Source organism: Artemia sp. Qi Xiang Cuo, chromosome 7, assembly GCF_049724085.1.
Source record: "Artemia sp. Qi Xiang Cuo chromosome 7, ASM4972408v1, whole genome shotgun sequence".
Taxonomy (NCBI): Eukaryota; Metazoa; Arthropoda; class Branchiopoda; order Anostraca; family Artemiidae; genus Artemia; species Artemia sp. Qi Xiang Cuo.
In genome coordinates this window covers 44,027,961-44,051,122 of record NC_142800.1, presented here as the reverse complement: position 1 = coordinate 44,051,122, position 23,162 = coordinate 44,027,961, and the positions used below count along the sequence as shown (strand labels likewise).

General features: G+C 31.6%; 2 protein-coding genes across 2 annotated transcripts in view; both read left to right on the top strand.

The window, feature by feature from the left end:
- The window catches only part of LOC148950314 (uncharacterized), a 213,400-nt gene extending 205,987 nt beyond the window's left edge, over positions 1-7,413 (top strand). Inside the window, exon 5 of the mRNA XM_089091835.1 lies at positions 7,394-7,413. Within this exon, the coding sequence (XP_088947961.1) occupies positions 7,394-7,413 (20 nt within the window). The remainder of the gene's footprint in view (positions 1-7,393) is intronic.
- Positions 7,414-12,308: 4,895 nt separating this feature from the next.
- Positions 12,309-23,162, top strand: part of LOC148950313 (neural cell adhesion molecule 1-A-like) — a 170,036-nt gene continuing 159,182 nt past the window's right edge. The window contains exon 1 of the mRNA XM_089091834.1: positions 12,309-12,344. Coding sequence (XP_088947960.1) covers positions 12,309-12,344 — 36 coding nt within the window. The remainder of the gene's footprint in view (positions 12,345-23,162) is intronic.

Here is a 23,162-nt window from a genome sequence, read left to right as displayed (position 1 = left end):
TTTTTGAAGTTAGTCTATGGTCCCTAGCACTTTCCAAATAACTTCACTTCCGACTTATCAATAATATAATAATGTTCTTGTTTACCAAACTAAGAAAATTCAAACATATAAAAACATCCTAAAAGGTTTTTATTTTTTATTATAGAAAACATCCCAAAGCGTTTTATATTTCTAATGTACAAAAATCTTGTATTTTTGTGTGTTTTCAGTAAAGCATTTATTCTGAAAATTCTACAAATATAAGGAATATTACCTGTTAAATTATTTTAACTAGCTTTATGGATATATATTACAAAGACTGAAAACTAATAATTTATCTTTTTTTAGGTTTAAGCTTCCATCAGAAATACTTTGTCTTATAAATTGATTTATACTCGCTTTTTTTAAATCTAAATATTTTTGACATAAAGACCGTCGTATAACTTAGGTGATGTTACTGGAATGTCTAAATTAAACTTCAATAAAGAGAAAAGAGATTCATATATCTTTTCCTGCCTTCCAATTGTGAAATAACAATAGAGCCATTCTTTAACTCATCTTTGTGCTAAGATCTTAAATCTTTTGACAAAGAACGCTTAAAAGTGAAATCTCAGCACTAAGATTTTACATCTTATAGCGTTCTTTTGCAAACGCCTTTCATCATTCTGCTCTGATCAGCGGTCTAAGAACAATGATGAGTATATCATCAAAGTCCTCTCATCATTGTTCTATATGGCAGACAGATGGCGTCCTTCACACTTTTTGCTAACATCAGTGAGCTATAAGATCTTAGAACAAAGATGAGTTAAAAGAACGGAAATCTGCAGAAATATGTGATATCTTAGACGTAAGATCTTAGTGCAAAAGAACAAGCCTAATATCAGCTACCTCTGTTCTGTTGGTCCATTTAATTAAAAGTGTTAGCTTGCAAAACTTATGGGATACCATTTCTCAAAAATGTGTTAATCAGGCATGAAATACAGAAAAATACAAAATAGAAAAAAAATCAATATAATCAACCAGGGTAGCCATCCCTTGAAGATATTTGTAACTACTACTACTACTAACAACTCACCGCAGCACCAAGCCACCTGAGGCCAACACAGCTACGCACGCTCCTCCTCCACCCCAATCTATTCAAAGCCTCCATTTTTACAGACGCCCACGAAGTTCCCATTTCCTTTAAATCTTTCTTTATGACGTCCTCCAAACACAGACGGAGACAACCTGCTTTCCGTTTAGCGCTAGATGGTTAGCTAAAAAGAACAACCTTAGACGATATGTCATCCTTCATCCACAAAACTAACCCTAGCCACCTCAGCTTTTCTTTCATTGTAGCTCTAGAGAGCGGTCTTGAAGCACATTTTTCGTATTGCCTATTGTTTGAAATACAGTCAGTCAGCCGAGTACACAAAACAGTCCTTAAGCAATTTCTCTGGAAAATATCAAGTAAATCTTCATCCGCTTTTTGGAGCGTCCATGCTTCAGAGCCATATTTGACCACTGTCATTAGTATAGGTTCTAATATTCTAATTTTGGGTTACAGACTTATCTTCCTATCCTTCCAACCTTTTTTTTAACTGTGAAAAAACACCCTAAGCCTTGGCTATTCTACTCTTAACTTTTTCACTGCTCCCATCATCTTTACTAAGAATGCTACCAATGTAAGTGAAGCTGGCTACATGATCAATCTTTTCATCACCCTACGTCACCTTTTTAATCTTCACTTATTCCTAGCCTTAGTGACTTAGTCTTCCTAACATTAATTTTCATACCAATTCTAGCAACCTGAACTCGCAAAACCTCTAAAACTTCATTCATTTTGCTCACATTTTCATCTAGGATGCTTAAATCATCAGCGTAATCCAAGTCCAGGAGACTTTTTCATCCCCATTTGATTCTGTGGTCTCCCATTGCCTTTCCTGTGCTCCTTAAGACAAAGTCCATCAAAATAATCCATATCAAGGGGGAAAGAACAAAACCCTGCTTAACTCTGATTTAATACAAAGCCAGCTGCTAACCTCATGTCCTACCTTAACCGCAGCAGTTTTATTCTCCTATATAGCACTAATCAATTTAATGTATTTGTCTGGTATACCAAACAAGGATAAAACCTTTACTAAAGCCCTTATATCAACAGAGTTGAGCGCTTTCTCATAATGTATAAAACTGAGGACAAAAGGTGTTTGACAGGCACTTCTCAATTTTTAGCCTAAGAGTGAAAATTTGGTTGACACATCCTCTACCTTTTCTAAAACCGCACTGCTCATCTCTTAAAACTTTGTCTACGGCATCTCGCAGTCTAAAAAGTATCATATTACTAAGTAATGTGCTACCTACAGGGACCAAAATAATGCCTCGATAATTACAATATTCATTTTTATCACCCTTCTTATGCAGTGGTTTAATTAAAGTTTTCCTAAAATCGTTAGGTACTTCCCCTTTTTCAAAAATCGAATTCATAATCTTCAATAACTTATTTTCTAACCTCAGAGCCACCATATTTAAGAAACTCATTTACCACCCTATCAGCACCTGGAGCCTTATTATTCTTTAATCCTTTTAGTACTGTTGCTAATTCCTCCTCACAAAACAATTCTTCCTTCACATCCAAGGTATCATATTTTTCATTTTCCTCTATATTTTTTCCTGCAACTCTATCTCGGTTAAGCAAGTTCTCAAAATGTTCGGCCCATCTCGCTTTAGTTTTTTCCTTATCGCTAATTGCCACCCCATTCCTATCTTTAACTGGGACAAGTACGGATTGACTACTCCCTCTCAATTTGTTAACGTGCCAGTACAATATTTTACTATTATGCCGTCTAGCTGCATCTTCCAGGTCCTCGCCAATTTTATCCATGGCCTCCACTTCACACCTCCTTAGTTAATATTTTGATGCTTTCTCCACTTTCTTTACATTTCTTTTGTTTTCATACGATCTATCACTCAGATAGTTCTTGTACAAGTCCTTTCTCCTTTCTATTAAACATAAAGCTTTTTCACTAATATTCTTAGCTGCTGTCCTAGTTTTCTTTCCTACGACACCTTCAGTAACTTCGCAAATTATGTTTCTAAAATTATTCCAACCATCTTCCACATTATCAAATTTTAAACTCTCGAGTTTAGTATTCAACTGCTCCTGGAAAGTTTCTCTCAAATTCTCATGCTGGAGTCTACTAACATCAAAACTTCCCGGGAGGTAGTTACCCTTCCGATATTTCAGCTTTAAATTAACCCTTGACACTACTAGGTGGTGATCTTTACTTTTAACATCAATAACAGCACTCCTATCTACCCTAGTATCTTGTATTGATCCTGCCAGTCTTGGGTTTACTATAACATAATTAATAAGTTTTGCTGTCTTACCATCACGTGAATACCATGTTAACTTATGAGCTATTTTATGACCAAACACCGTATTGGTTATAACTAGATTGTTATACCTACAAAATTGCAAAAGTCTATATCCATTACTGTTTTCTTTTCCTACACCAAATTTACCTAAGCTGGGATACCATCTATCCCTATTTTTATCAACCTGGGCGTTAAAATCTCCCAGTAATAACATCATATTGCTACCTGGGACCATGTCTATTTGCTCCTGTAACTGTAAGTAAAATTCATCTGAGTCACTAGTATCTCCGTCAGTCGGTTCTACAGGGGCGTATACTACTATAACTGACACCCTGAACTTTCTAGTCATAAAATGAGCAATTAGTATTCTATTATTAATACCTTCCCAGCCTAAACAAGACTTAGCAGCTTCCTTATTCATCATGAGCCCTACTCCCTGTCTATGTACCCCATCCTTCCTGCCTGAGAGTAGAGATCTAGGTTCCATATCGCTGGGACGTATAGGAATCTCCATGCTATTTGCTGGGACTATGTTCCTCCATGCTATTTGCTGGAACTATGTTCCTTCCTGGGCTATTTGGGTGCATTGACTTGCCAAGGCCAACCAGACAGGTTTCTGGTGGGTATAGTCTGGTTTGGTGGGTATAGTCTGGTTTGGTGGGTATAGTCTGGTTTGGTGGGTTTTGTCTGGTTTGGTGGGTATAGTCTGGTTTGGTGGGTATAGTCTGGTTTGGTGGGTATAGTCTGGTTTGGTGGGTATAGTCGGGTGTGATGGGTATAGTCTGGTTTGGTAGGTATAGTCTGGTTTGGTGGGTAGAGTCTGGTTTGGTTTTTTCAAAGAGAGTGAGTATTACGCTTTACTTTTTTAAATCGAAAAATAGAGATTGTCAAATTTCGTATTTAGGAATGGTTTTGTAGGGAAAGCTGTCTATCACCCATGTGTTATCCACAGTTCCATTTCTTTGAAGTCTGTGCTATCAAGAGCGGTTTCTGATTTTTTGTGGACAATTGCCTTTAGCCAACAATAGTTTGATATGAATGTGTCGGTAGATAGGATTTGCTAATTTGATCCTATTAAAGTGGAAAAAAAGGGTTAAACTAATTATCAGTTAAGGTAACCCCTCAGGGTTGTTAACTCAGGCAATTTGTTATAAATTTGAGACAACATCAATCAATGAAAATGGTTAATGATGATAGAATGACATTGTGAGTTGACCTAGCTTTACTTCTTCGATGTGATCTGTATAATACACAAGTTGTGTTTGAACAGTGTCGTCAGTTTAAAATAGGGTCCAACGTTATAGTATACTAAAAAGTTGATACTAAGAGAGATGGAGATGACAAAAAAAATATTTTTATAAAGAAATTCAGAACAAACCATAGAAACCATTGCAAATCAACTAGTAAGGTGTATATGATTAAAAATCATCAAGGATCGCAAGCACTAATGACCTAAACTAGTTAAAACATCAACCCCCTATAGGTCCCCTGTCCCCCAACTCGAAGGGTGCCCCCTCCCCTCCAACTTTTTGACCCCCCCCCCCATTTTTTTTCGATTTTTTTCCTTTTTTTTGGCAATTTAAATTTTTTCTGATAACAAGTATCATTCATTACGATCCTAGCTTTCAAATGTGAAACTTAAGTCCATTTTTGGATCGAAAAATAAACTATTTCTGTAAAATCTGAGTTAATAAGGGTTTTTGATCGTAAACTCTAGTTTCTTGTGAGAAAAATTATGGAAAATACAATTCTCTGGTTCAAATGTGAAACTGAAGTCCATTTTTGGATCGAAAAATAAAACTATTTTCGTATAATATGAGCTAATAAGGGTTTTTGACCGTAAACTTTAGTTTTTTGTAAGAAAATTATGGAAAATACAATTCTCTGGTTCAAATGTAAAACTTAAGTCCATTTATGGATTGAAAAATAAAACTATTTCCATAAAATCTGAGCTAATTAAGATTTTTGACCGTAAACTCGAGTTTTTTGTAAGAAAATTATGGAAAATACAATTCTCTGGTTCAAATGTGAAACTTAAGTCCATTTATGGATCGAAAAATAAAAATATTTCCGTAAAATCTGAGCTAATAAGGGTTTTTGACCGTAAAATCTAGTTTTTTGTAAGAAAATTATTGAAAATACAATTCTCTGGTTCAATTGTGAAACCTAAGTCCATTTTTCGTTAAGTGTCAGAGTGAATAAATTCTTTATGAGCATCCTTTGTCAGATACATCAAATAAAATTGACAAAATCTAAATTTTAGAATGAATAAATGCTTTAACATAATCCTTTGTCAGATATGTCGGATAAAATTGAAAAAATGTAAGTATCAGAGTGAATATTTTTTTATCAACCTCCTTTACCAGATACATCAAATAAAATTGACAAAATCTAAATTTCAGAATGAATAAATGCTTTAACAACATCCTTTATCGGATATGTCGGATAAAATTGATAGAATCTAAGCATCAGAGTGACTAAATTCTACATCAACATCTTTTTCTCGGATACATAGGATAAAATTGACAGAATCTAAGTGTCAGTGTGAATAAATTTTTTTTTGTCAACATCCTTTGTCAGATACATCAAATAAAATTGACAAAATCTAAATTTCAGAATGAATAAATTCATTATCAACATCCTTGGAAACTCGATATCTTAAAAGTGTTCGATTCAAACTTTTACCTTGAGAATAGATGTTGTTAGCAGAATTTCAAAAGGATCGTTTATGAGTGTTGGCGTATCTGATGAAATAATTTAGGTCGTATGATAAATTTATTTATTTTTTTTAATACAGTAGTTTTTCAGTAAGGACACTTGATATGCTAAAGGTGTATGATTCAAACTTTTACCTTGAGAATCGATTATGTTAGCAGAACTTCAAAAGAAACGTTTATGAGTGCTGGCGTATCTGATGAAATAATTTAGGTCGTATGATAAATTTAATTTATTTTTTTTTAATGCAGTAGTTTTTCAGTAAGGACACTCGATATCCTAAAAGTGTTTGATTCAAACTTTTACCTTGAGAATCGATGTTGTTAGCAGAATTTCAAAATGATCGTTTATGAGTGCTGGCGTATCTGATGAAATAATTTAGGTCGTATGATAAATTTAATTTTTTTTTAATGAAGTAGTTTTTTAGTAAGGACACTCGATATGCTAAAAGTGTTTGATTCAAACTTTTACCTTGAGAATCGATGTTGTTAGCAGAATTTCAAAAGGATTGTTTATGAGTGCTGGCCAATCTGATGAAATAATTTAGGTCGTATGATAAATTTAAATTATTTTTTTTAATGCAATAGTTTTTCAGTAACTTTTATTCTGTGTCTTTTTTTTCTTTACTTGGTGATCATTCAAAAAGCGAGGATTTCAGTTGAATAAATAATTCTTGTACCTTTTAAAATAGCTTTAAGGGGTTTGAGAGACTCTGTTGTTTTATTATGTGTGAAATTTTCATTACTTGGTGATCATTGAAAAAGCGAGGATTTCTGTTAAATAAATAATTCGTGTACCTTTTAAAATAGCTTTACGGGGTTTGAGGGACTCTGTTGTCCCCAGCGATTAGAAATTAAATTATAAAAAAAGTTTCTTCACCTCTTGAATACACAATACCGAAATTTCATTCAACTTTCATGTAAGAAAATTATGGAAAATACAATTCTCTACTTCAAATGTGAAACTTAAGTCCAGTTTTGGATACTCATAATGATGAGGACTGATGGCTCTAATTCAATATTTTTTTTCATAAAAACATACTATTTTTTTCTTTCTTAATTTCGAAATTATTCAACTTTATTTTTTTTATTTTTTATTTTTTTTTGTACGTATATTAAAATAACAAAATATGCTTACGGCTCTATCAATTGTACTCTATGATTTCTCAGAGACACTGTCAATTTTATTCGATGTATCTGACAACAGATGTTGATAAATGAAATTTATTCACTCTAACACTTAGATTTTGTCAACTTTCTCCTATATATTCGAGAAATGGATGTTGATATAGAATTTAATCACTCTTATATTTAGATTTTGTGAAATTGCTATATTGTCTTTCTAGGATTCGACTTCAATCGATAATGAATGTTAATAAGGAATTGGTTCAATTTTTTTTGGAAAATATGGAAAATACAATTCTCTTGTTCAAATGTGAAACTTAAGTCCATTTATGGTTCGAAAAATAAAACTATTTCCGTAAAATCTGAACTAATTAGGGTTTTTGACCGTAAACTCTAGTTTTTTGTAAGAAAATTATGGAAAATACAATTCTCTGGTTCAAATGTGAATCTTAAATCCATTTTTCGTTAATTCTCAGAGTGAATAAATTCGTTATAAACATCCTTTGTCAGATACATCAAATAAAATTGACAAAATTTAAATTTCAGAATGAATAAATGCTTTAACAACATCCTTTATCGGATATGTCGGATAAAATTGACAAAATCTAAGTATCAGAGCGACTAAGTTTTTTTTTATCAACATCCTTTGCCAGAAACATCGAATAAAATTGATAAAATATAAGTGTTAGAGTGAATAAATTTTTGTTTCAACATCCTTTGTCAGATGCATAAAATAAAATTGACGAAATCAAAATTTCAGAATGAATAAATTCATTATCAACATCCTTTCTCGGATATGACGGATAAAAATGACAAAATCTTAGTATCAGAGTGAATATTTTTTCTAACAACATCCTATACCAGATAAATCGAATAAAATTGATAAAATATAAGCGTCAGAGTGAATAAATTTTTCTATTAACATCCTCTGTCAGATACATCAAATAAAATTGACAAAATCTAAATTTCAGAACGAATAAATGCTTTAACAACATCCTTTATCGGATATGTCAGATAAAATTGATTAAATCTAAGTATCAGAGTGACTAAATTCTATATATCAACATCCTTTTCTCAGATACATAGGATAAAATTGACAGAATCTAAGTGTCAGTGTGAATAATTTTTTTTTATCAACATCCTTTGTCAGATATATCAAATAAAATTGACAAAATCTAAATTTCAGAATGAATAAATTCATTATCAACATCCTTGGACACTCGATATCCTAAAAGTGTTTGATTCAAACTTTTACCTTGAGAATCGATGTTGTTAGCAGAATTTCAAAAGGATCGTTTATGAGTGTTGGCGTATCTGATGAAATAATTTAGGTCGTATGATAATTTTTTTTTAATACAGTAGTTTTTCAGTAAGGACACTCGATATGCTAAAGGTGTATGATTCAAACTTTTACCTTGAGAATCGATGATGTTAGCAGAAATTCAAAAGAAACGTTTATTAGTGCTGGCGTATCTGATGAAATAATTTAGGTCGTATGATAAATTTAATTTATTTTTTTTAATGCAATAGTTTTTCAGTAAGGACACTCGATATCCTAAAAGTGTTTGATTTAAACTTTTACCTTGAGAATCGATGTTGTTAGCAGAATTTCAAAAGGATCATTTATGTGTGCTGGCGTATCTGATGAAATAATTTAGGTCGTATGATAAATTTAATTGTTTTTTTTAATGCAGTAGTTTTTCAGTAAGGACACTCGATTCAAACTTTTACCTTGAGAATCGATGTTCTTAGCAGAATTTCAAAAGGATCGTTTATGAGTGCTGGCCAATCTGATGAAATAATTTAGGTCGTATGATAAATTTAATTTATTTTTTTTAATGCAATAGTTTTTCAGTAACTTTTATTCTGTGTGTTTTTTTTTCTTTACTTGGTGATCATTCAAAAAGCGAGGATTTCAGTTAAATAAATAATTCTTGTACCTTTTAAAATAGCTTTACGGGGTTTGAGAGACTGTTGTTTTATTCTGTGTGATTTTTTCTTTACTTGGTCATCATTCAAAAAGTGAGGATTTCTGTTAAATAAATAATTCTTCTACCTTTTAAAATAGCTTTACGGGGTTTGAGAGACTCTGTTGTTTTATTCTGCGTGATTTTTTCATTACTTGGTGATCATTCAAAAAGCGAGGATTTCTGTTAAATAAATAATTCGTGTACCTTTTAAAATAGCTTTACGGGGTTTGAGGGACTCTGTTGTCCCCAGCGATAAGAAATTAAATTATAAAAAAAGTTTCTTCACCTCTTGAATACACAATACCGAAATTTCATTCAACTTTCATGTAAGAAAATTATGGAAAATACGATTCTCTAATTCAAATGTGAAACTTAAGTCCAGTTTTGGATACTCATAATTATGAGGAATGTTGGCTCTAATTCAATTTTTTTTTCGTTAAAACATACTATTTTTTTCTTTTTTAATTTAGAAATTATTCAACTTTATTTTTTTTTTTTTTTTGTACGTATATTAAAATAACAAAATATGCTTACGGCTCTATCAATTGTACTCTATGATTTCTCAGAGACACGATGCGGCTTTCCCATTGGTACTCTTTGGCCGGTTATCGACACTATCTAGTTTATTGCATGTATTAAATCAGTATTTTTTACGCAGTGGAACGATAAACACATAAGTCATATCTTTAAAAAAAAGTGAAGATGGAGCATTTTAATAAAGTGTGTTCACATAACAATGTTATTGTAGCATTCAATGCCGACAAGGAGAAGTATTTAAACTATGAAACAAGTACACGTGGTAACACTATTGGAAATGTATGCATGAATTGTCATGACAGTAAGGAATTAAATTTCTTTGGAATACGGAAAAAATTCAACTCTTATGTTGGTGGTTATGCGAAATTGAGATCTCCAGAGATGATTGCACTCAAAGAGAATGCCAACATAAAAATAATCGTTGATGATAGAGGACAACTCCTTACTACTGTTGCAGGTAACACATTACCTACTGATAAAATCCAATCGTCAGCTTTCGGATATTAGCATTCAACGGAAGGTCAATAAAAGAAAGGCCCACTCTTCTACTAATATCGTAAACCATATCTTGTCTACGTGCCGAAACTGTTACCTGTGTAAAAATAATGTGATAATAGACAGTGAAATTGCCAGAAAAATAAAAATGGAAATGTCAGAAAATATCACTATGGAATATAAAGATGAATCGATGAAAAACAAAGCACCAGCAAACGTTACTGCCATTGATCAAACAGTCAATGAACCAAATAATACCAAAGACGAAAAGCATATTGAGCCTGTTGATGACACCAGTAAAAATTGTGTATGACTCAAAATGGAATAATGATTATTCTACTGATTACGAACTAAGAGAAGACAATAGCTACAATATCAAGAGAGAACATGGTGAACTATTTTATGGAACAGATTCAAAGTGTCCAAAGTTAATCATTGATATTAATAATGTATCATAATATATTTTTGTATTAATATTCTACATAGCATTATTTCATTAACAATATTACATTGTTATGTGTTTATTATTTTTAGAGTAAGCTAGCATATCAAACGTTTAGAATGTCTATTAAAACATCGGAGATGTAAGAAAAGGAATTTGCATACATCTATTGTCAGACACATAGGATAGCATTAACAAAATCTAGGTATCAGAATGAATAAATTCCTTATCAACATCCATTGTTGGATATGTCATTATGTCATTATGAAAAAATTGTAAGTAAGTAAGTAAGTAAGTAACAAACTCTTTATTGGATTCACCTCTTGGATACACAATACAGAAATTTTATTCAGGAAATTAAAAAAAAATTGAACAAATTCCTTATTAACATTCATTATCGATTGAAGTCGCATCCTAGAAAGACAATACAGCAATTTCACAAAATCTAAGTATAAGAGTGATTAAATTCTATATCAACATCCATTTCTTGGATGCAAAGGAGAAAGTTGACAAAATCTAAGTGTTAGAGTGGATAAATTTTATTTATCAACATCTGTTGTCAGATACATGGAATAAAATTGACAAAATCTAAGTGTCAGAGTGAATAATTTTTTTATCAACATCCTTTGTCAGATAAGTCAAATAAAATTGACAAAATCTAAATTTCAGAATGAATAAATGCTTTAACAACATCCTTTATCGGATATTTTGGATAAAATTGACAAAATCCAAGTATCAGAGTGACTAAATTCTATATCAGCATCCTTTTCTCGGTTACACAGGATAGAATATCGGATAAAATTGACAAAATCTAAGTATCAGATTTATTAAATTCTATATCAACATCCATTTCTCAGGTAAATGGGATAACATTGACAAAATCTAGGTAACAGAATGAATAAATTCTTTATCAACATCCTTTGTCAGATACATCAAATCAAATTGACAAAATCTAAATTTCAGAATGAATAAATGCTTTAATAACATCCTTTATCGGAAATTTCGGATAAAATTGACAAAATCTAAGTATTAGAGTGACTAAATTCTATATCAGCATCCTTTTCTCGGTTACACAGAATAGAATATCGGATAAAATTGACAAAATCTAAGTATCAGATTTATTAAATTCTATATCAACATCCATTTCTCAGGTACATGGGATAACATTGACAAAATCTAGGTAACAGAATGAATAAATTCTTTATCAACATCCTTTGTCAGTTACATTAAATCAAATTGACAAAATCTAAATTTCAGAATGAATAAATGCTTTAATAACATCCTTTATCGGAAATGTCGGATAAAATTGACAAAATCTAAGTATCAGAGTGACTAAATTCTATATCAGCATCCTTTTCTCGGATACATAGGATAAAATATCGGATAAAATTGACAAAATCTAAGTATCAGATTAATTTTTTATCAACATCTTTTATCAGTTACAACAATTATAATTAACAAAATCTAAATATCAGAGTGAATAAATGCTTTTTCAGCACCTTTGTTGGATTTGTTGAATAAAATATGCAAAGTCGACATAGCTCTATTTCATTTTTTAAATCGCAAGTAAGTAATAAACTCTTTATTGCTTTCACTTATTGGATACACAATACGGAAATATCATTCAAGAAATTATGAAGAAATTTTAAAAATGTAGCAAACTCTTTCTTGAAGTCACCTCCTGTGTACACAATGCAGAAATTTCATTCAAGAAACTACGAAAAATTTGTAAGTGAGTTACAATGTGTCTGTGGGTATGTGCAAGGCAGAGCAATTTCCTCACAAATTCCACTATTTAATGCCCCCTCCGCCCCGCCACAGCGACCGCATAGCTTTATTTAATTTTTTAAGGTTAATTTATACGAGATTACGTGCGCGCAAACATTCAATATCGATTGAAGTCGCTTCCTAGACAGACAATACAGCACTTTCACAAAATCTAAGTACAAGAGTGATTAAATTCTATATCAACATCCATTTCTCGGATACACAGGAAAAAGTTGAAAAAATCTAAGTGTTAGAGTGAATAAATTTTATTTATCAACATCTTTTGTCAGGTACATCGGATAAAATTGACAGAATCTACGTGTCAGAGTGAATAATTTTTTTTATCAACTTCCTTTGTCAGATACATAAAAAAAATTGACAAAATCTAAATTTCAGAATGAATAAATGCTTTAATAACATCAGATTGATCATCATGATTGAAGTATCAGATTGATTTTTTATCAACATCTTCTCTAAGTATAAGAGTGATTAAATTCTATCATCAACATCCATTTCTCGGATACATAGGAAAAAGTTAACAAAATCTAAGTGTTAGAGTGAATAAATTTTATTTAACAACATCTTTTGTCAGATACATCGGATAAAATTGACAGAATCTAAGTGTCAGAGTGAATAATTTTTTTTATCAACATCTTTCGTCAGATACATCAAATAAAACTGACAAAATCTAAATTTTAGAATGAATAAATGCTTAAATTACATCCTTTATCGAATATTTCGGATAAAATTGACAAATTCTAAGTGTCAGAGTGACTAAATTATATATCAAAATCCTTTTCTCGGATACATGGCATAAAATATCGGATAAAATTGACAAAATCTAATTATCAGATTGATTTTTTATCAACTTCTTCTCTAAGTACGTGCGCACGTAATCTCGTCTAAATTAACCTAAAAAAATGAAATAAAGCTATGCGGTCGCTGCGGCGGGGCGGAGGGGGCATTAAATAGTGGAATTTGTGAGGAAATTGCTCAGCCTTGCACATACCCACAGACACTGTCAATTTTATCCGACATATCCGATAAAGGATGTAATTAAAGCATTTATTCATTCTGAAATTTAGATTTTGTCAATTTTATTTGATGTATCTGACAAAGGATGTTGATAAAAAAAATTATTCACTCTGACACTTAGATTCTGTCAATTCTATCCGATGTATCTGACAAAAGGTGTTGATAAATGAAATTTATTCACTCTAACACTTAGATTGCGTTAACTTTTTCCTATGTATCCGAGAAATGGATGTTGATATAGAATTTAATCACTCTTATACTTAGAGAAGATGTTGATAAAAAATCAATCTGATAATTAGATTTTGTCAATTTTATCCGATATTTTATGCCATGTATCCGAGAAAAGGATTCTGATATATAGTTTAGTCACTCTGATACTTAGATTTTGTCAATTTTGTCCGACATATCCGATAAAGAATGTTATTAAAGCATTTATTCATTCTGAAATTTAGATTTTGTCAATTTTATTTGATGTATCTGACAAAGGATGTTGATAAAAAAAATATTCATTCTGACACTTAAATTCTGTCAATTTTATTCGATGTATCTGACAAAAGATGTTGATAAATAAAATTTATTCACTCTAACACTTAGATTTTGTTAAATTTTTCTTATGTATCCGAGAAATGAATGTTGATATAGATTTTAATCACTCTTATACTTAGATTTTGTGAAATTGCTGTATTGTCTGTCTAGGAAGCGACTTCAATCGATAATGAATGTTTGCGCGCACGTAATCTCGTATAAATTAACCTTAAAAAATTAAATAAAGCTATGCGGTCGCTGTGGCGGGGCGGAGGGGGCATTAAATAGTGGAATTTGTGAGGAAATTGCTCTGCCTTGCACATACCCACAGACACATTGTAACTCACTTACAAATTTTTCGTAGTTTCTTGAATGAAATTTCTGCATTGTGTACACAGGAGGTGACTTCAAGAAAGAGTTTGCTACATATTTACAATTTCTTCATAATTTCTTGAATGAAATTTCCGTATTGTATATACAATAGGTGAAAACAATAAAGAGTTTATTACTTACTTGCAATTTAAAAAATGAAATAGAGCTATGTCGACTTTGCATATTTTATTCAACATATCCGACAAAACGATGCTGAAAAAGCATTTATTCACTCTGATAATTAGATTTTGTTAATTACAATTGTTGTAACTGATAAAAGATGTTGATAAAAAATTAATCTGATACTTAGATTTTGCCAATTTTATCCTATATTTTATCCTATGTATCCGAGAAAAGGATGCTGATATACAATTTAGTCACTCTAATACTTAAATTTTGTCAATTTTATCCGACATTTCGGATAAAGGATGTTATTAAAGCATTTATTCATTCTGAAATTTAGATTTTGTCAATTTGATTTGATGTATCTGACAAAGGATGTTGATAAAGAATATATTCATTCTGTTACCTAGATTTTGTCAATGTTATCCCATGTACCTGAGAAATGGATGTTGATATAGAATTTAATAAATCTGATACTTAGATTATGTCAATTTTATCCGATATTCTATCCTTTGTAACCGAGAAAAGGATGCTGATATAGAATTTAGTCACTCTGATACTTAAATTTTGTCAATTTTATCCAAAATATTCTGATTTTCTGAAATTTAGATTTTGTCAATTTTATTTGACGTACCTGACAAAGGATGTTGATAAAAAAAATTATTCACTCTGACACTTAGATTCTGTCAATTTTATTCGATGTATCTGACAACAGATGTTGATAAATAAAATTTATCCACTCTAACACTTAGATTTTGTCAACTTTCTCCTATGCATCCAAGAAATGGATGTTGATATAGAATTTAATCACTCTTATACTTAGATTTTGTGAAATTGCTGTATTGTCTTTCTAGGATGCGACTTCAATTGATAATGAATGTTAATAAGGAATTTGTTCAATTTTGTTTTAATTTCCTGAATAAAATTTCTGTATTGTGTATCCAAGAGGTGAATCCAATAAAGAGTTTGTTACTTACTTACTTTCTTACTTACAATTTTTTCATAATGACATAATGACATATCCAACAATGGATGTTGATAAGGAATTTATTCATTCTGATACCTAGATTTTGCTAATGCTATCCTATGTGTCTGACAATAGATGTATGCAAATTCCTTTTCTTACATCTCCGATATTTTAATAGACATTCTAAACGTTTGATATGCTAGCTTACTCTAAAAATAATAAACACATAACAATGTAATATTTTTAATGAAATAATGCTATGTAGAATATTAATACAAAAATATATTATGATACATTATTAATATCAATGATTAACTTTGGACACTTTGAATCTGTTCCATAAAATAGTTTACCATGTTCTCTCTTGATACTGTAGCTATTGTCTTCTCTTAGTTCGTAATCAGTAGAATAATCATTATTCTATTAAGAGTCATACACAATTTTTACTGGTGTGTCATCGACAGGCTCAATATACGTTTCGTCATTGGTATTATTTGGTTCATTGACTGTTTGATCATTGGTAGTAACGTTTGCTTGTGCTTTGTTTTTCATCGATTCATCTTTATATTCCAAAGTGATATTTTCTGACATTTCCATTTTTATTTTTCTGGCAATTTCACTGTCTATTATCACATTATTTTTACACAGGTAACAGTTTCGGCATGTAGACAAGATATGGTTTACGATATTAGTAGAAGAGTAGGCCTTTCTTTTATTAACCTTCCGTTGAATGCTGATACCCGAAAGGTGACGATTGGATGTATCAGTAGGTAATGTGTTACCTGCAACAGTAGCAAGGAGTTGTCCTCTATCATCAACAATTATTTTTATGATGGCATTTTCTTTGAGTGCAATCATCTCTAGAGATTTCAATCTTGCATAACCACCAATATAAGAGCTGAATTTTTTCTAAATTCCAAAGTATTTTAATTCTTTACTGTCATAACAATGCATGCATACATTTCCAATAGTGTTTCCTTCTTTACTCGTTTCATAGTTTAAATACTTCTACTTGTCGGCATTCAATGCTGCAATAACCTTGTTATGTGAACAGAATTTATTAAAATGCTCCATCTTCACTTTTTTTATAAGATATGACTTATGTGTTTATCGTTCCACTGCGTAAAAAATATTGATTTAATACATGCAATAAACTAGGTAGTGTCGATAACCGGCCAAAGAGTACCAATGAGAAAGCCTCATCGTGTCTCTGAGAAATCATAGAGTACAATTGATAGAACCGTAAGCATATTTTGTTATTTTAAGATACGTACAAAAAAATAAAAAAAATAAAGTTGAATAATTTCGAAATTAAAAAAGAAAAAAATAGTATGTTTTTATGAAAAAAAAATATTGAATTAGAGCCATCATTACTCATCATTATGCGTATCCAAAACTGGACTTAAGTTTCACATTTGAACTAGAGAATTGTATTTTCCATAATTTTCTTACATGAAAGTTGAATGAAATTTCGGTATTGTGTATTCAAGAGGTGAAGAAACTTTTTATAATTTAATTTCTGATCGCTGGGGACAACAGAGTCTCTCAAACCCCGTAAAGCTATTTTAAAAGGAACACGAATTATTTATTTAACAGAAATCCTCGCTTTTTGAATGATCACCAAGTAATGAAAAAATCACGCAATATAAAACAACAGAGTCTCTCAAACCCCGTAAAGCTATTTTAAACGGTAGAAGAATTATTTATTTAACAGAAATCCTCGCTTTTTGAATGATCACCAAGTAAAGAAAAAATCACACATAATAAAACAACAGAGTCTCTCAAACCCCGTAAAGCTATTTTAAAAGGTACAAGAATTATTTATTTAACAGAAATCCTCGCTTTTTGAATGATCACCAAGTAAAGAAAAAAAACACACAGAATAAAAGTTACTGAAAAACTATTGCAATAAAAAAAAAATTAAATTTATCATACGACCTAAATTATTTCATCAGATTGGCCAGCACTCATAAATGATCCTTTTGAAATTCTGCTAACAACATCGATTCTCAAGGTAAAAGTTTTAATCAAACACTTTTAGCATATCGAGTGTCCTTACTGAAAAACTACTGCATTAAAAAAAAATTAAATTTATCATACGACCTAAATTATTTCATCAGATACGCCAGCACACATAAACGATCCTTTTGAAATTCTGCTAACAACATCGATTCTCAAAGTAAAAGTTTGAATCAAACACTTTTAGGATATCGAGTGTCCTTACTGAAAAACTACTGCATTAAAAAAAAAATTAAATTTATCATATGACCTAAATTATTTCATCAGATACGCCAGCACTCATAAGCGTTTCTTTTGAAGTTCTGCTAACATCATCGATTCTCAAGGTAAAAGTTTGAATCATACACCTTTAGCATATCGAGTGTCCTTACTGAAAAACTACTGTATTAAAAAAAATATTATCATACGACCTAAATTATTTCATCAGATACGCCAACATAAACGATCCTTTTGAAATTCTGCTAACAACATCGATTCTCAAGGTAAAAGTTTGAATCAAACACTTTTAGGATATCGAGTTTCCAAGGATGTTGATAATGATTTTATGCATTCTGAAATTTAGATTTTGTCAATTTTATTTGATGTATCTGACAAAGGATTTTGATAAAAAAAAGTTATTCACACTGACACTTAGATTATGTCAATTTTATCCTATGTATCCGAGAAAGGGATGTTGATATAGAATTTAGTTACTCTGACACTTATATTGTGTAAATTTTATTCGACATATCTGATAAAGGATGTTGTTAAAGCATTTATTCATTCTGAAATTTAGATTTTGTCAATTTTATTTGATGTATCTGACAAAGGATGTTGATAGAAAAATTTATTCACTCTGACACTTATATTTTAGCAATTTTATTCGATGTATCTGGCAAAGGATGTTGATAAGAAAAAATATTCACTCTGATACTAAGATTTTGTCAATTTTATCCGTCATATCCGAGAAAGGATGTTGATAATGAATTTATTCATTCTGAAATTTTGATTTCGTCAATTTTATTTGATGCATCTAACAAAGGATGTTGATAAAAAAAATTTATTCACTCTAACACTTATATGATATCAATTTTATTCGATGTATCTGGCAAAGGATGTTGATAAAAAAAAATTAGTCGCTCTGATACTTAGATTTTGTCAATTTTATCCGACATATCCGATAAAGGATGATGTTAAAGCATTTATTCATTCTTAAATTTAAATTTTGTCAATTTTATTTGATGTATCTGACAAAGGATGTTTATTACGAATTTATTCACTCTGAGACTTAACGAAAAATGGACTTAAGTTTCACATTTGAACCAGAGAATTGTATTTTCCATAATTTTCTTACAAAAAACTATAGTTTACGGTCAAAAACCCTAATTAGTTCAGATTTTACAGAAATAGTTTTACTTTTCGATCCATAAATGGACTTAAGTCTCACATTTGAACCAGAGAATTGTATTTTCCATAATTTTCTTACAAAAAACTAGAGTTTACGGTCAAAAACCGTTATTAGCTTAGAATTTACGAAAATAGTTTTATTTTTCTATCCATAAATGGATGTAAGTTTCACATTTTAACCAGAGAATTGTATTTTCCATAATTTTCTTACAAAAAACTAGAGTTTACGGTCAAAAACGCTTATTAGCTCAGATTTTACGGAAATAGTTTTATTTTTCGATCCAAAAATGGACTTAAGTGTCACATTTGAACCAGAGAATTGTATTTTCCTTAATTTTCTCACAAAAAAACTAGAGTTTACGATCAAAAACCCTTATTAAATCAGATTTTACAGAAATAGTTTATTTTTCAATCCAAAAATGGACTGAAGTTTCACATTTGAAAGCTAGGATCGTAATGAATGATACTTGTTATCAGAAAAAATGTCAATTGCCAAAAAAAAAATCAAAAAAAAAATGGGGGGGGGGTTCAAAATTTGGAGGGGAGGGGACACCCTTTGAGTTTGGGGATAGGGGACCTATGGAGGGTTGATGTCTCTGCTGGTTAGGGTCATTGGTGCTTATGATCCATGATTGTTCGTACTCACATACACCTTACTACTTGATTTGCAAGGATTTCTATGGTTTGTTCTGAATTTCTTTATTAAAATTATTTTCTTGTCATCTACATCTCTCTTAGTATCAACTTTTTTGTATACTATAACGTTGGACCCTATTTTAAACTGACAAAACTGTTCAAACACAACTTGTTTATTATACAGAACACATCGAAGAAGTAAGGTTAGGTCAACTCTCAATGTCATTCTATCATCATTAACCATTTTCATTGATTGATGTTGTCTCAAATTTATAACAAATTGCCTGAGTTAACAACCCCGACGGGTTACCTTAACTGTTAATTAGTTTAACCCTTTTTTTCTAGCTTAATAGGATCAAATTCACAAATCCTATCTACCGACATATTCATATCAAACTATTGTTGGCTAAAGGTAATTGTCCAAAAAAAATCAGAAACCGCTCTTGATAGCACAAACTTCAAAGAAATGGAACTGTGGATAACACATGGGTGATAGACAGCTTTCCTCACAAAACCAATCCTAAATACGCAATTTGACAATCTCTAGTTTTCGATTTAAAAAAGTAAAGCGTAATACTCACTCTCTTTGAAAAAACCAAACCAGACTATACCCATCAAACCAGACTATACTAACCAAACCAGATTATACCCACCACACCAGATTATACCTAACAAAGCAGAATATACTCACCAAACCAGACTATACCTAACAAACCAGACTATACAAACCAAACCAGACTATACCCACCAAACCAGACTATACCCACCAGAAACCTGTCTGGTTGGCCTTGGTAAGTCAATGCACCCAAATAGCATAGGAAGGAACATAGTTCCAGCAAATAGCATGGAGGAACATAGTCCCAGCAAATAGCATGGAGATTCCTATACGTCCCAGCAATATGGAACCTAGATTTCTACTCCTGAGTAAACAAATTCTATATCACCTAATTTCATGCTTCCTACCCCAAAGATATGAGTTTCCGAAACTCCTAATAAATCCAGTTCGAATCGTCTGAATTCGTCAGTCAAAATATCGATATGATATTCATTTTTTAAGGTTGTAACATTCCAAGTTCCAAATTTCATGTTCTTTAAATCATTGAAATTATTTTTTCCTCAGGAAAAGCAAAGATCTCAGATACCAGTGCAGGACGGGGATCACATATCTTCTCAAGTCTACATCGAAGTGCTTAAGCCGGCTTAGAACCGGACAACAAGAAGTCCCTGGGGCTCCATGAATGCAGGCTTTGTGCTATCCTGGGCCTATCTTGGTCACAACATGGTTTTCAGCACTTGGCGATGCTCTTCTATCAACAAGAGTCGAAATCCTGCACAGACAGTCTCCGGCCTATTACCTCCGACTCATTATATATTCATGCCTACAAATATTATGCTACTACGGGGAAAAATAGGATTAGGCTATCTTAGTTTATAGCATAGAAACTGGTCATTCTGCTTAGCTACATTGCCAGTTTTGAGTATTCCATTTTGAATTGGATATCCCAATTTACACCAACAGCCATTTGACTTGTCAGAGAAAGTCACTTGCTATATTTGTTTAAAATTTTTTGATCTCTCGAAGACGCAACTGTAGGTAAAGTTGTTAGCAACCCAAGTTTCCTAAAACGCCAGAAAAATTACTTATGGGGAATTTCCTAAGCAATACGTGAGACTTTTTAGCAGGATCTAGGGAAGGGATACATTTTATATAGTGTTTTACATAGTTTTGGTCGAATTGCTTTCCCAAAAGGTTCGTCGAGAAGAATTTTATCCCGCTTTTTTTTCAAAATTGTTCTTTGTGAAAGGAAATGGTACCCTTTTGTGCAACAATTTATTTGTCACTTCAAATGTCTCTATCTACTGTAACCATTATTGCGAGCATATATTGAAGCAGAGTTAGAGCCAGAAGCTGCTAAAAAGAGAATCACCTTGTAAGCAAACAAAAATGTTAATTGAAACGCCAGTTTCATCTAAGCAAGTTTTAGGGTCAGAAGCTTCTTGAAAAAAAAAAACAAATATAGCCTAATGGATTAAAAAAAAGTCGTCTGCCCCCCCCCCTGGCTAAATAGCGGTGTCATATATTTGTATTAATTTAAAATACTTTCCACAGAATAAGTTTTCAAAGAAAAGTAAAGAGCTCTGTTAAGCCAAAAATGGGTAGAAATAAAGTCAAATAATCTTCCAAGAGTAGAACTACCACAAATCACTATCAAAGTATAAATGAAACTCAAAGCAAACAGAAATTATAATAAATAGCCGAGTCAAACTCAAAACCAGCAAAAATTAACATTAGAAGGGCTGACAACCCCCATGCCTTCTCAAGACTAGAACATAACTTAGACTTTACTGAAAAAAAAAATGACAATGGATTGTCAGTTTAATATGCCTATACTGACATTTATTCCTTAAAATAAAAAAAGGGTAAAAAAAAGTGAGTAAAATAAGTTTTATACTTATTTAAGTAGAAAAGTGAAAACATATAAACATATATGGTTTTCAGTAAAGCGCAAATTGTGTTCTGTTCTTGAGAAGGCATGGGGGTTATCAGCTCTACTAATGTTAGTTTCTGCTCGTTTCGATTTTGGCTCGGCTATTTATTCTAATTTCTGTTCATTTTGAGTTTCATCGATTTATTGATAGTGATTTGTGGTAGTTTTGTGCTTGGATGATTACTTGACTTCATTTCTGCCCATTTTTGGCTTAATGGAGCTCTTTACTTTTCTTTGAAAAGCTTCTTTTGTGGAAAAAGTTTTTTTTAGATGAATTTCTGTTCGTTTTTTATTGACAAAAATCATTTTCATGGAAAAAAATTATACCTTTCCATTTTTTTCTATAAGAATCCGTAGTTTCGCATAATCGGGGGGGGGGGGGTGACATGTCCAATATACCTAAAGACATAGTTGCTGGACCGTTCTACTATGCTGAACGAAATAGTTGTCCCAAAATTTTGTCTAGATGTGTTTGGGAAATAAATTGGCTTGAGAGATGGGCTGATTGGCCTCCAATTTCTTTTTACTCTTCAAAGGGACCCTAGAACTTTTAATTTTGAATTGAATTAGCTTCTTTAAATGTTTCAATGATATTTTTAGCTACTATAGAGTGGTGCTGCCTATGATATTACTTATTCCTTTTTGAAAATCTGCGTGTATACAGTTTTTCGTTTGATTGGAACTAAGCACTTCCAAGAAGTTTCACCTTAATACTCTTAGCGTCATTAGTTACAGTAACTGTAGTTGTAGTACTAAATGTATACACATAGTGCCTTCTGGCTAGTTCAAAATCCCCCACAACTTACTCTTAAAGATCTAACTTAATAATATAACTTGTTCTTGAGATATTGCTTTGTCACCTTTTTGAAAGTTTACATGTTCATCGTTTGTTTTGATTTAGTTCAACGTCCGCCTAAATATTTCTTATATTTGATTACTGAAGACATTGTTATATTCTGTTTGGACTGTTGGCTACAACAAGACTGTCTCACAATTTCAATTGAATGTGTTTGGGGAAAAAAGGATATCAGGGAGAGGGGGGTTATTTTCTCTCCATCACGCTGTACTCTTAAAATGGAACTAGAACTATCCATTTCCAATCAAATCAGCCTCCTTTAAAGTTCACAAGACCACCTCTTCATAAGAACCTTTCATCCCCCCGGGGCATAACTTAAAGCCCTTATCCCCATATTCCTTGGGGGGGGGGGGGGGGTTGTGTCAACCCCA